At 43.0% G+C, this 15721-nt stretch overlaps 1 protein-coding gene across 1 annotated transcript in view; it reads left to right on the forward strand.

The window, feature by feature from the left end:
• LOC311233098 (uncharacterized protein) overlaps positions 1 to 15721 on the forward strand; it is a 66862-nt gene that overhangs the window by 13523 nt on the left and 37618 nt on the right. The window contains exon 4 of the mRNA XM_084319974.1: positions 9068 to 9295. Within this exon, the coding sequence (XP_084176100.1) occupies positions 9068 to 9295 (228 nt within the window). The remainder of the gene's footprint in view (positions 1 to 9067; positions 9296 to 15721) is intronic.

A 15721-nucleotide genomic window follows, 5' to 3' on the forward strand; every position in this document is an offset into this window, starting at 1 on the left:
GCGGGCATTAGCTCCAACCACAGAGCCAATCGCATCACCCAGCGGCCGTATGACGTATATCAGCCGTTCAAATCAAAATGGCCTGATTTACTGGAGGAGAAAAGGGGCTGAGCTGAATCAAAGCAATCCGCCAATATGGTATTTAGACACTAAAATTGATTGATTGATTGAAAACTTTATTAACAGATTGCAGAATGGGTACAATACAGTACAGCTCAATACACACAATTGTTAAGGGGACGCAGACCAGAGAAAGACTTTCGTCTTGTTTACATCAGGGTCCCCCAAAAAAACACATTGATACGAACTCCTATTACTATAATACAATGCTAGAGACTGAAAAATGACATTTATAGTACATGTCACCTTTAAATCAAAATGTATTTATTTTTTCCCTCCTTTTTCCGATTTTTCTCCCATCCCACTGTTAGTCGTTATGCCAATTCCCAACCCCCTTCCTGGTTGTTGCGCACTTTCCCCTACTGTCCGAGAGGCCGGAGACTGTCGCATGCTTTCCTCCGACGCATGTGCAGCCAGCCGGCAGCCAGCCTGGCCGCGCAGATTCTCACTGGGAGAGTGTAACGTGTGGGAGGCCGCACTACCTCTCACCAGATCCTACCTTCGCTGAGCAGGCGCCCCGACCGAACTGTAGGGGTCGCTGTCCACAACGCCCAGGACCCACCCACGGCTCCCCTCCCCCTAACTCAGCCAAACGAGTTAGTATAGCGATCAGCCCGAGCCAAGGCAATGCTGACTCTCCGGGAGTCGAGACCGCAGCCTCTTGCATTGGTGACAAGCACAATCTCCGCTACGCCACCTGACCGCCCCAAAATGTATTTGAATGACATAAATACAATACAACAATCAATCATAACAAAATAAATAAATAAAATACAACTTAAAGTGCAAGTGTTTAAAATGTAAACAAAGAAAAAAAATAAGTAGCAGCATCTGCCCCCAGCACCGTGGCTGATGGGGCTGTAACTTGGTCCAGGAGGGTGACGTGGAACAGCTGTAGGGGGAGAGGAGGATGAGTCAGATCAGACGGACTTCTAGGTCTTTTGTTTGCTGTGTGAGAGGAGTGTGTGTATGTGTGTGTGTTTTACTCTGATCGCTGTGTGTGAGTGAGAGGAGTGTGTGTTATGTGTGTGTGTGTGTCTTACTCTGATCGCTGTGTGTGAGTGAGAGGAGACTTGGAACTTGGCTGGCTACAGACAGCTCACGTTAGCACAGAATGTCGTGTTTTTGCAGACTGACTAGCTAAGTAAGATTGTGACACACACTGCCACATTGAGTATGTGTATATAAAAGCAGCAACGCTGTAAGCTTTGCGCTGTTTAGCTAACGTTACGTTACATACAACATACCGCAGCCTCGGCATAACTGAAATAGCGTGCAGCAACGCTGTAAGCTTGGCGCTGTTTAACGTTACATACAACCTACCGCAGCCTCTATAAGCCTCAGCAATAGAGTTCGCGTAGCAAGCATTATCCATATCCATGAGACGTTCTGTTTTCCAACATGTAAGCTAACGTAAAAAATACAATACTATGGCTAACTATCTAAAACGTACCCATGTTCCGAAGTCACCATGGCACCCCGTTCACATTCTTTCTTCTTCTTACACGGGCCGTTACTACAGAATGCAGTCAGACAATGGAAACGATACTGCAGGGCTGTACGCTAAGCTTTTTCACTAGGGGCACACTTGCCCCTAAATGAGAAATTTAGGGGCAAAAAATATTTTTTAGGGGCACATTTTTAAATAACAATTTTACCATTATTTATATCGATTGTTTTTGATAAAAAAAATTTTATTTTATATAATTTTTTTAATAAAATATATATATTATATAATCATACTTGTAGTTGTATTATCTGCGAGACATCGCCACCACGCAACAAGTCTAAATGCTCGCTATATGCAACCAGCTCCACTGTCTGTGTGTACTCGAGTAGCCTCCAGCTACGGCCAGGATTCCCCGGAGCTGCAGCTGGACCCTATACTGTAGCCTCCAGCTACGGCCAGGATTCTCCGGCGCTGCAGCTGGACCCTATTGACTATATTCAGCGTGCCCTCAGCTAGAGCTGCCGCGATAACCGCATTACCGCGGTATCGCTGTTGCATCACGCTCACCGCAGAGTTAGGCTGAATACCGCGTCACCGCTGTTTTTTATCATAATAATAAAGTTGGCTTGCGGCTCTGCAGATATACCCTACTCGGTTCCAAGCGACCCTATTGGGTAGAAGTGGTACCAGAAAAGTCATGTGAAACATTGCAGACCACTGACTGGTCAGAAGAGAGACGCGTCACACTTTGTAGCCTCAGTCTGAACAAAAACAGAACGCCGGCGCCGCCATCTTTACTGCCTCGCTAAGGATGCATTTCGTTCAGGATTTGTTTGCGACAGAACCAAGCAATAAACAAAAAAGAATGGATTCACTGTGTATTCTGCCTTATTTATTGATGAAACAAAACCGACATCAACCCAATTTACCACCGAGCGGAGAGTTTAGTGTCACAACAAGATCGCTGATGTGTTAAGTTTGTTGTTGTTAATACTACCGTCAGCCGATATACACGAGAGGTAACGTTAAACCCGGGTTTGCTTGGTAGAATACACAATGAGAGGTAACGTTAGCTTTGGCAGAATAGACGCAACGAGAGTCTGGTTAATGTTGTTATTGATTGATTGATTGATTGAAACTGTGTTAAACTCTGGCTTGCTGCAAGCCCTCGGACATCTATGCCCACGGAGCTTTCAGTGTACACAAGCGAGCGGCCCCGCCTGCATTCCCACACGGAGACAAACGGAGTAGTACCTGGCTGCAGTGGAAAAGGAACGAAGTACCAGGTGCCTAAAGCGGGTCGAGTCGAGTAGGTACTATGCAGTGGAAAAGCGCCATTAGACTAGAGGCAGGCTATAAGAGTAGACTACTAAAAAAAAAAAAAAATGCATTCAAACTTTTATTTTTTTGTGCGCACTGTGCGGTAATTACCGCGGCGGTAGGAAATATTTCGCAAATTCGTGCGGTAAGGAAAATATCAATACCGCGGCAGCTCTACCCTCAGCTCGAATACGCATCAACTCTGTGCAGGGTTAGAAATAAAAAAAAAATTCAAGAGCTTTTTTTGCCCCCCTTAATTGATTTTCGGGGGCTTTTTTTGTATTTCGGGGGCACAAAATTTTTATAATGAAAATTAACATAAAGATTATAAAACATTGTTGACACTTTTTTTTACAGTCTTCGTCCCTATGTTTGATAACGTAATGTTAATGTCTCCATATATAGGGCTCTACGCGAACCTTTTTCCCAAGGAGCACATGTGCTCCTAAATAAAATGTTAATAAATAAAATCTAAATACAAATTTAGGAGCACACAAAGAAATTTAGGAGCACAGTGACAATTGTTCAAGTAACACACACACACACACACACACACACACACACACACGATGTGTGACATGGCTTGGTTTCATGTTTTGAGGTACCTTCAATTATCTGTAAATAATACATACATACTCTATCTAAATAGATTAAATATGATTGTCCCTGAGGGCAAGTTGTGTTGTTGTCTTGATATACCTACAAATAGCAGACGAATAGCCGGTTGCCTCTGGATCAATGAATGTCTAATATTGAATAATATTATTAGCTATTTTATTTTTAACATCCCTAATTCCAACAGTCAAGAGGCTTGTTTCAAATTGATACATGAAAAAAAACCACACACGCAACAACATCCACCTCAAACACAACAAAAGAACAGAGCATCTCATGAACTTATGTCATGGACTCTATGGACTATCAGCTGAACTCGCACCAATGCATAGGGAAATAGTCAGACATCCCAGAATTATTTCATAATACAAAGTTTCTGAATGGACGTTTGGATTAAAATCATCCCGAAGACAGCACTGGAACGTTTGAGTATAGGCTCTGGCCAGATCTATCAATGAAATACGTTGCACGCTCAGCGCTGTGGAATGAAGGAAATGCGCATTGGGATCGGATTTGGATGTTATTCTTTGAAGTTGTGTTACAAATGGAACAGTCTTTCCCCGCCGAACACAAGTTACTTAACGTTACACAGGTCGCGCTATGCAGATGCTTAGCTTGCTAACGTTAAGATAGCAGTGTAACTTAATGTTACACTATGCATGCTTGATGAAAGCAGAGCTCTCTGTCTGTCTGCGTTCGCACCTCTAAAGTACCCTGTAACACGCAGCGGGCCCCGCCTCCCTCCCTCCTTGCAACACGGTTCCACCCAAAAACTGAATTTCAGTCCAGTTTCTGAACTATTAACAGCAGAGCTGTTTTGTAATCTTCACTCGTCTCGCACACTGCAAGTAAATGATTTTTCCAGTTTGCACACACACATATTATTAGGGGCAAATACGAGGGAAATGCTCGCACTGTAGAGCATATATATAATTATATATATAATTAGTAAACTGTCAGGGGCTTTTCTTGCCCCCCTTAACTGATTTTCGAGGGCATTTGGTCAATTTTCGAGGGCATTTTTGCCCCAAGCCCCCGTTAATTTCGAACCCTGACTCAGTGTTATAAGACATTGATATCAGGAGCTATCTGAACTATTTAGTTTAATGGGACGTTTCGTTTTGAACAGTAAGCTAACGCGAGCTATCATGCACTACTAGACTTACTGGAGCATTTGTTGATAGCTATCAGTAGCTAGCCGGCTGGCAGGCTCACCGAGGTCCCAGTGTTCCACTAGAGACTAGTTGTTACGAAGGATCAGATTAAACCGAATATATATATTTATTGATTGATATATATTGCATAATATTTGTATATCGTCTGATATCCCTTGTGTATTCTTTGTACATATACACGGAATATCCCTTTAACCTAGTACAGACCATAATATTTCGTTCTCCTATTGGACAGCGGTCCCTTAGGCGCCATTGCCATACCCCCAGGGTCTAGTTCAAAGTCACCGTCAAAGACATGCCTAGGCATGAATGGCTCTGCGCAAGGATACGAGACAGGAATAGGGCTGGTACTAGTTTGTTCGCCTAACGTATAAATACGGCGCAGGTGAATACAGAAGTAGTTCAAGTTACCCAATAAGTTGAAGCCTCACCCACGATACAACGTGCGGTGAAGTATGGCCTGTTTGGCCCCAAATAGAGCATTGAGACCGCGTGCGAATTAATAACTGAAGTATCAGAGTTTAACGCTGTACCGTCGAGTTCGACCTATTCTATTAAGTCAGTAATAGTCTATTTATGTATAGTGTATCGTGCGGCTACCGTTCTACAGTGACCAGCATCACCAACGTTTCCTCGTACCAGCTAGTGTGCTTATCCAGGCTGGGCTGCTTACCCTGGCGCTTTCACCCGAGGAGCCCTAGACGAGGACCGTGTGGATCATGTACACTGGATAACCTACCGACGACTGCATAGCCCTTTTCGGCTGGATTATATTTTGCTTTGGTCCTGTAATTGATGGAGCGGAGAATCGCCTACACCCACAATTGTGTGGGATTTACCCTGTGAGGAGCAACGTCGAACCCGCCTCTCAGAAGCCTGAGGCCGGCTAGCTTTCTTCCATGCGGAGCTGCATGCCACGGAGAACAGCTGTATTCGTCTGCGGATCAAGAGATTATTGCACCGTCTCCTGTACTTGGAGTCTCTTTATCATCGTTGACCCAGACTCTACTACCGACAAATCCTCTCCCCTTGCTGGCTTACAACCGGAGGGACCCTACCAGTATCTCCCGCTACCTTACTAGAGTACCATAGATATAATTCCTAAGATTCAGGTTGTATTATTATCTCCTGCGTAATATGAGAATGGACATACGTTATTGATTTGCTTACGCACATTCCTTTGCCTTATAAGCGCACCTTAAGTAAAGTATATTATGTACTATCATTGCTGCTAATAAATACTTAAACCCAGTTTTGTGTGGAACCGTGTCATTGTGGAGGTGTTCATCATGATATACCCGTGTACTGTATGGCCAGTAGTAATGTACATAAGACAGTAGTGGTTTAATGATACCATACTTATTAATACAGTCAGGGAATTGTACCCCTCAGTTACACTAGTGTTTACAACAGCCACGGGTGCGGGAGGGAGGAGGAGCAGCAGACGCCGCAGCTCTCTCCGTGTGTCTGAGTTCAGTTCGGCTCACCAGCGTTTCCGTTAGAACATATTCGTGCCGGTCTGTTTGTCCTGCAAGATTTCTATCCCCGGACATATTCGAGAAATGCCGGTCAGCCTGGTTTTCCTTTTTACCGGCTGAATGCCACCATCGGCGCCAATGTTAACGTTAATATCGCCTAATCTATGTTTTAAATTATGGCTATGTGTCTAATCTGCCCATCGCATTATCAAAGACTATTTTCCAGTCAGTGCTGTCAAGGCTGTTTATCGCGTCGTTTCCGTTTCAGAGCATTTAGAAAAGCCCCCGTTTTCAGATAAAAAACAGCTCATTCTGGAGCATTCTATGAAAATCGTCTTTTAGTGGAATATTCCACAACGTTGATATTCGTCGGCCTTTTTATGAATCGTTTTCAAATAAACGCTAGATGATCAATATTATACGTGCACGCAAGCACATTACGGCCGCGCGCGGATAATCGCCCCGTTGATTTCCTCTCGGACTTTTAGTGAAACCGAAAGAAGACATTTCACAAAACAGCTTATAACTTCATCAAACTTACTCTGATTATCCTACCACTGATAACATAGAGTCCTTACCTGACATCAGATGGTATCCAACTGGTATATTCCAATTCCTGATCACCATTCGAAAAAATCGATACGTGTATGGATCCAACGCGATACTGTAGAACTCCATGATCAGCGGGGATCTGAGGTTCCAGAATGAACTGTGTCACTGGTAACCCTGGCTGGATCAGTGAACTGGAAAATGTGGATATAATGTCGCACCTCAGCCAGGATAATTAAACTTTCCACTCGGGCCTGATATACCTGTTTGTCGTTATGGTGGCCAGACAGGCTCAAAAAAAGAAAGAAAAAAAGATTCACATCCGAGCGGCGCCATCCGCGCTTTATCAGCGTGAAGCAACATGTAATGATTGTTTCGTTCATCGCATAGGCTATTTAATTAGATCCTATTTTAATACAATTCAAATAATAAAATTGTGCTTAGAGAAATTATTTTCACCGGACATTAATGACCGGAGATATTTAAATATTCGGACTTCAACATATTTTGCCGGTCAAATACCGGTAATTACCGGCTAACGGAAACGCTGCGGCTCACTATAGGAGGTCGAACGCGTCGAAAATATGAAACAATACTAACTTTACTTTTCTTCATAGCTAAATCAGACAGTCAGCCAGTCTATCAGAGTGAGTGCTCAGTCGATTGTTCCCGCTGATCATACCTGCTGAGTGCTCACTGCTCAGCTCGCGTGAGTGACGTCATCGCGTCATCACACGCCTTGGATAATTTAGGAGTGAAATGCGAATGCAAGGCTTGAAAGCACTACTCGCAAGCCCGCCCCCAGATAATATTTACCAATCGCAACGGCCAATTAAAGGGGCAATTCGCGACGATATCATCGCAGTGTACAGCCCTGTACTGCCCCCAGCGCTTCCTGTAGTGCATTTACAAATGAACATTTGCGTCTGATTGTTTTTATACAACGCATCGACGCAAAAATTCCCTGTTGACAATTTTTTATGATCGACGTCGTCGATTATGTCGACTAATCGTTGCAGCCCTACTTCAAAATTATTTTAGCCAAAAGGACCACACAATAATATGGTCTCTATCTGGTGTAAATCTGGTGTCTATCTAGTGTTAATCTGGTGTCTATTTGGTGTTATCTGGTGTCTATTAGGGATGGGTGCGAGTAATCGATTATTTAAGTACTCGCCATTTCAACCGAACTCTAGTATAGTATTTGAGGGTGCTCAATTTTCTTTTCTTTCTTTTTTTTGGGTTACCACCAAATACGTCAGTGTTAGACTAAAGTCCAATGCACACGGCGGGCGACCGACATCGCCTGGCGATGCGATCGTCTGTCGCTCAACGACAATCGCTTAGCACCCCACAGCAGACCCGACCGTTCACATGTATAATAAGCTATTATGTGTCGCTCTGTTTAGCTGGGGGGTGTTGTTACTTGTTTCACCCCGGGAGATATGAGAGGACGGACCGGACGTTAGGTTGTCGTGAAGCAAGCATATTAGCAGGTAGCTGTGTTGTGCATTACGAGGGAAGTATTAACCTGTAAAACCCATATTGAGCTGGAATTAAACCACCATATACGAATACAACCTCTCCTCATTCTTCCTGACATTACTGCATGACTCATCGCTACAATACGTTCACTACCACCGATTGGACAAGTATTGTTATGCACCTGCTGAGAGAGAGTGTTTTTTCACGGAAGACACTGTTCTGTTCTCAACCATCATTTTCTTTGGACAATAAACCTTATAAACTACATCAGCTGCAGCCTGGACATTAAACTCTGTCAACATCCACAACTTATTTTGTTACCCGAGTATAAAAACATCTAGTAGGTGCATCGTGGCGCATTGTAAATCTATTAGTTAATGACAAACGGCCACTATAGCTTCTCCAACTAACGTTATTTATTTAAATTGTTCCTGTTAATAATAATGAACATAAGTAGCATGGTAATAATATGTAGGTTATTGATCAATGAATGTATTGATAAATTAATGGTGTACAAATGATACACCAGTAGAACTTCTTTACTACTGTAGAAGTCATGTTATTTCCTCATTGTCCTTGCTGTGTCGCCTGCCGTCGCCTAAAAAAATAGGATCAAGGCGATTTTTTGCCAGGCGACAGAAGTTGCTGCGCGATCGTCGCTCTAAAATCTCCTGCCGTGTGGGTTCTCTCATTCTTAACAATGGACGCGATACAATTCTGTCGGTCGCCTCGCAAAAAAAGTCGGCCGCCTGGCAAAAATCGCCCGCCGTGTGCGTTGGACTTGACTCCCAAGATGTAGAATCTCCAAGCATGGTTCAGATTATATGATAAAAAAAACTGTAAAATAGCTAATCAAACAAACTGTTTCTTTCCAGCCTTCTTCACAGGATGAAACGAGAGGGGAGAGGACGGAGGAGGAGGACAAGACGGGAGAGGAGAGGACAGAGGAGGAGGAGGACAAATGGGATGAAACGATCGAAGAGGAGCAGAGAGCGGAGGGAGATTCAGATGGAGAGATGAAAGTGGAGGAGAGCGAAACGCAGGAGTTTGACGACGAGCGTCTGAGGGAGGAGGAGGAGAGCTTGACGGAGGAGGAGAGAGAGGTGAGGAGAGGAGACAGGAGGAGGTGATGAGATGGTAGGAGAGGACAGGAGACAGGAGGAGGTGAGGAGATGGTAGGAGAGGACAGGAGGAGGTGCCACGAATACGCCCCACAGCGCAAACACACCCACATGCAGGCACTCGCGAGGTCCGTGCGAGTACAGCGCGCGTGGCCGGGCACACAGAGTCAGACTTCAGAGCGGCGAAAGTGCACTGCAAGTCCAATGTAAAAGGCACATTTACATTGGAACAGCTGCAGGGTCATTACAGTTTTCTTTCGTTTTCTTGTTCGCCCAATAACGTTAACCAAATGAAACCAATGGAAAGAAACACACACGCGTCGCCGACACACACACACGCGCCAACAAACACATCAACATTCTCCCCCGCCGGACTTACAGGCACAATCAAATAAAAAGAAGAAACATACTTTTCCGGACAGATCATCTGAGCTCCACTGTGTTTAAATCCAAATAATCCTCTGCCATTGTTCTAATATGTCATCTGTTCTCTAGTATTCAGTCTGGTCGTGAAGTTAAATTCTCTCTGGAAGTGAAACTGAAATTTAGCAAGGATAAGTTTAAAGGGGCAGTAGGCAAGTGGATGCCTGAACACAGAATGGCACCAGTATCACTGACTACCACAGCAAGCCTATAGAAAGTTATTCTATTTAATAATAATTATTATAATAATTATCATAAATATAATATATAAATTAAAAAAAAAATATATTAACACATTCATGGCCATTTGAATGCGTCTAAAATCACTGTAGACGGCCAGCATTTCTAAACAGACTTGCATAGTCCGTGGGGCTGTTTGTAGAGCTAAATCTATACTTTATAGTATTGCTATCTGTCCATTCTCATTGTCAATTGAGACCATAAACCGTCCCTTCAAAATGGCTTAAAGAAATAATTTTTTCATCAATACGTTCTCATTTTATAGCATCTTGAATATAAGCGTTATAAGGGATTTCGGCTGGGATATTTCCTGGAACGCGAGATACAGTTATACAGATAACGTTAAATCCAATGGCATTTCGGATATACAGAAGCTACAGTTAAAACTCAAACTACATATGATCGGTATGATGGTCCACCACGAATGCATGAAAGGGGGGGGGGGGGGGGGGGGGGCGGGGCGGGGGACGTTGTTTCTGATTATTGATTACCAATAACCGCGTTAGCGTCATTAGCCTCATTCGTTGATCGGGTGGATGGCTATCAAAACAAGCCCTGATCAGCATGTAATTTACGTGAAAAAGATCTTACCGTGGGCCGGTTGGATCCCCCAGAGCATTTCTCAGTTATCGATCACCATCTGGTAGATCGATATGTCCATTGGCTGATGATATATTCCTGTACTGCATAGTGAATTCGGCGTCGCAAAAGGTATTCCAAGCTACTATGCTGCACATCCAGAATCCAGCTAACTGGAAACTCCATTGAAAGTACAAAAAATAGTGCACCGTTCTGCCACAGGGCACACTGCATTATCGAGACAGCGCCCCTAAGAGGATCTGGCCGGTAATGCACTTTTCAGAATTCGAAGAGGAGGGTAGATCTGCAGTGCAGCTCGGTGACATCGAGTAGGTTAATACAATGGAATAAAAGCCAAAACAACCTTGCCACGGACATGTCCGTGGTTGGTCCTCAACCGTTGGATTCGAAACACGGATTTATACGTGGCCGGCCCCGAATGTGTTAATAATAATAAGTATGAATATTTTTTTTCTGTTGTACCGAACTCGTACCGAACCGTGACCCCAATACCGAAGTACGTACCGAACCGTGGCTTCTGTGTACCGTTACACCCCTACCGGACAGTAATCCAGATGTGAAAGGATCAGAGCCTGGATAACATGGATCACTGACTCTGGTGTTAGGAATTCTGCACATCTTCTAATTAACGCCAGCCCTCTCCCCATTTTTTTTGTTATGTTATGTTATGTTATTTATATGCGTTGACCATCTCGGATCACTGTCCAATGTTATACCTAGTAGCTTTGCTTCTTCTACCTGTTCAATTTCAGTTCCCCCATCATTATTTAAAATTTTGGATTAGCAATTAGCATATGGTGAGAACCCATTAAAATACATGTTGTTTTTGCTATGTTTAAAACCATTCTATTCGCTCTAATCCACTCTTCTACTTTTTGTAGCTCTTTATTTAGTGCCACACCCAGATCTTCCACAGAGGAGGACGCCATGTACAGGGTTGTATCGTCCGCATATATAGCCACCTTCGCTTGCTCTAAAATTAATGGCAAATCGTTTGTATAAATGGTGAATAACAGAGGTCCAAGGCAGCTTCCCTGCGGAATTCCATACTTAACTTTTTTCGCTTCAGATAGGCTACCGTTAAAAAATACTCTCTGATTTCTACTGTATAAGTAGCTAGTTATCCATGAAACTGACGATGAAGCAAAGCCATAGGCTTTAAGTTTCTCCAGTAGTATGTCATGATCCATGACATCAAATGCTGCACTGAAGTCTAACCACTGATTCTGCTAATTTCTTTCTATCAATATCCATTAGACAATCATCTACTAGCTGTGTCAACGCTGTCGCTGTTGAGTAACCATCCCTATAGGCATGCTGAAAATCAGTATTCAGTTCATTGTCATTGAAGTAACTCTGAATTTGTGTAAACACTATTTTCTCCATTATCTTCGCTAACACTGGCAAAATGCTCACAGCGCGACTGTTTGCACCTGACAGGTTGACTTTTGCATTTTTCTGTAAAGGAATGATTTTAGCCTCCTTCCAGACTTTTGGACATATACCATATTTGATGCTTTGATTTATAATATGTGTGACCGTACCTGCTACATGCTTTGCTGAAACCTTCAGTAGTCTACCATCCATGTTATCCAGGCCTGCTGGTTTTTCCTTTTTTATATCTGACAACATTTCCTCCACCATTCTAGTGTCAACAGAACATGGACTAAATGAGTTTTTTTTTTATCTTTCATAATCCTTTCTAATATGTTATTATATTTTACTTTACTTATTTTTTACATTACCCATACACATATTATTCCTTAGAGTTTCATATTATTCCTTAGAGTAGGAGAGGACAGGAGACAGGAGGAGGTGATGAGATGGTAGGAGAGGACAGGAGGAGGTGAGGAGATGGTAGGAGAGGAGAGGAGACAGGAGGAGATGGTAGGAGAGGACAGGAGACAGGAGGAGATGGTAGGAGAGGACAGCAGGAGAGAGACGAGGAGACGATAGGAGACGATAGGAGAGAGAAGACAGGAGGAGAGAGTTGAGGAGATGGTTAGAGACGGGAGACAGGATGAGAGAGGTGAGGAGATGGTTAGAGACGGGACAGAGGAGACAGTGTAGGAGCCAAAGCTATATATTTAGGTTACTGTATTATATGAATGTTTAAACAGGACATGTAATGCTATTCCTAGCACTATTTGGGCAACTTTACACAATTCCTGTGAGTGTATTGAAGACATCTGTATGTTTTTTTTCAAAAAAAATTCATTGTTTTATATTTCTAATCAAGTACTCAAAACCATCATTTTTCAGGTTCAAGATTTCAGGCTGTTATGGCCTGGCTCCGCCCATAAGCACTTTGAGTTACAGTCAGTCCACACAGTCTGCGACTGGTAGACAGAGAGAGATAGAGAGAGAGAGAGAGAGAGAGAGAGGGAGAGAGGGGGAGAGAGGGAGAGAGAGGGAGAGAGAGAGAGAGAAAAAAAAAGACAGGCCGTTCTTTTTTTCTCTGCCTGTCGGTGTGCTGCGCGACAGCTTGTGGCGGGGGGGGGGGGGGCCTCCCTTCTTCCCTCTCTCTTCTTTTTTTCTTTCTATCATCGCGCGGACCTCCGTGCGGCAGGTCCCCCCCCCCAAGTGCTCCTGAATGCTCTATATCTATCTCTCTCTCTCTCTCTCTCTCTCTCTCTCTCTCTCTCTCTCTCTTTCTCTCTCTCTCTCTCTCTCTCTCTCTCTCCCTCCAGAGTGCACGCAGACTATGAGGAAGTGGTTTTCACTCGCTGTGTACAGTCAGTCTAGGACTCTAGGTAGATTGTGGGCGGGCATTAGCTACAACCACAGAGCCAATCACATCACTGTCTGCTACCCAGAGCCTGAGTAACGTCATTCAGGCCTTCAAATCAGGATGGCCTAATTTACTGGAGAAGGAAATGATCTGAGCTGAATCAGAGCAATCCGCCAATATGGTATTTAGACACTAAAACACATTGATACGAACTCCTATTACTATAATACAATGCTAGAGACTGAAAAATGACATTTATAGTACATGTCCCCTTTAATAGTGATTGGATTTAGATAAAGTCATTGAACCGTCGTATTTGTCGTAATAGAACATTTGTGATACAGTATGATGTCATGGTTGAACATTCTAGAACATTTGTGAAGATGTCATAGCCGAACATTCTAGAACATTGAACATTCTAGAACATTTGTGGTGATGTCATAGCCGAACATTCTAGAACATTGGACATTCTAGAACATTTGTGGTGATGTCATAGCCGAACATTCTAGAACATTGGTGATGTCACAGTATGACGTCATGATAAGAACGTTCTGGAACATTCGTGATGTCACCGTATGATGTCATTGAACCGGCGTTTTTGTCATAATAGAACATTCTAGAACATTTGTGATACAGTATGATGTCATGGTCGAACATTCTAGAACATTTGTGATGATGTCATAGCCAAACATTCTAGAACATCGAACAATCTAGACCATTTGTGGTGATGTCATAGCCGAACATTCTAGAACATTCTAGAACATTGGTGATGTCACAGTATGACGTCATGATATAACGTTCTGGAACATTCGTGATGTCACCATATGATGTCATAACCGAACATTCTAGAACATTTGTGTCTCTATATATATATTATATTAGTGCTGTCAGGCGATTAAAAAAATGTATCTAATTAATTACAGGATTTGTAATTAATTAATCTAATTAATTGCATTTTAATCGCATAACCATTTTATGCCTGATATTCTATAATCATATTTCAAATAGCATGTGTCCGGATGGCAGAATTCAGTACTGTATCTACAAAACCTTCTGTTTAACACTTTGAGTGCCACTCACGGCTTATCTCGTGTTTACGATAGTTACGTTGAAAGCCACTCACGAGATTTCTCGGATTTTTTTTTTTTTTTTTAGCGATCTGAAATCATATTGCATCATGCGAGCCTACCCGCCGGCGATCAGATGTGAAAAAACCGCCCCCTATCGTCTCCCAGATGACATCAGGGATTTTGGAATGCACTCATTGAAAATGGATGGGGGAAAAAAAATATTCCAGTCCATATTTTCCAGTCCACTGATGCAGCCGGGGTTACCAGCTAGAGCCCCCGGAGGTCGGGGGTGGTAATGTGTACTTTGGCGCACGCCTCACATATCGGCATGTAACTCGAGAACCGCTGAACGGATTTTGTAATCTGAAAGGGCAATTGACAGGCAACAAATAGGGCTTTAATTCTATCTATATATTGTATTAAAAGAAATGCACACATGAGCCGCTAGAGGTCGGCAAAGTGGCGTGTCGCCAATCGTCCTCATGAAGGCCCACATGTGGGCCCTTGGATATTAACACATTGAGTGCCAGCGATGACATATCTCGTTTTATCAGCCCCCCTGGTGAGTGCCGACGACGACAAATGTCGTTTTATTTTTTTATTAGCGATCTGAATTCATATTTCATCAACCGAGTCTCCCGTTGGTACAGCAGCCCCTCCAGGAGCTCGGATGGGAAAAAAGCGCCCCCTATCGTCTATCCCTGTGTAACTGCAGGTCAGTCGATTAGACTGACCTGGGATCTGTAGATCTGTAGAGGTGGAGCCAACTGTGGAGCCATTGATGAACATGGAAGTGATCGCGAGTTGGAAAGCAGCGTGGAATATATATTTACAGCAGCCAATAATCAATCAATAAGCGTGATCGATATTTGGAATGGCGATCAGGAATTGGAATAATCTTTTTGGAGAACATCTGATCTAAGGTAAGGAGTCTATGTTACCAGTCTTGGGGTAATCGGAGCTGTATTCACTGAGATAACAGCGTGTCCCTCTATGTGTGTGTGATGAGGAAACGAGAGAATAGATTTCTCAGCTTGCGTCTATAGCGTGCATAAGTACACATATACTATCGATAATCTAGCGTTTATTTGAAAACGATTCATAAATAGGCCGACAAATGACAACGTGTCTAGTGTATTCGAGAATATTCCAATAAATGCAGTTTATGGGGGAATCTTTCAATTTTCAGAAAATTTTCGAGAGAACGATAGCTTTTCGAAATGCTATAAAAAGGATATGAACCGATTATTAAAAAAAATATATATATATCCGTTTCGACTGTTTACTGCAAACAAGTCATTGATAAGCGACGTGCAGATTAGACACATAGCCATAATTTAAAAC

This window comes from Notolepis coatsorum, assembly GCF_963971535.1.
Source record: "Notolepis coatsorum genome assembly, chromosome: 8".
Taxonomy (NCBI): Eukaryota; Metazoa; Chordata; class Actinopteri; order Aulopiformes; family Paralepididae; genus Notolepis; species Notolepis coatsorum.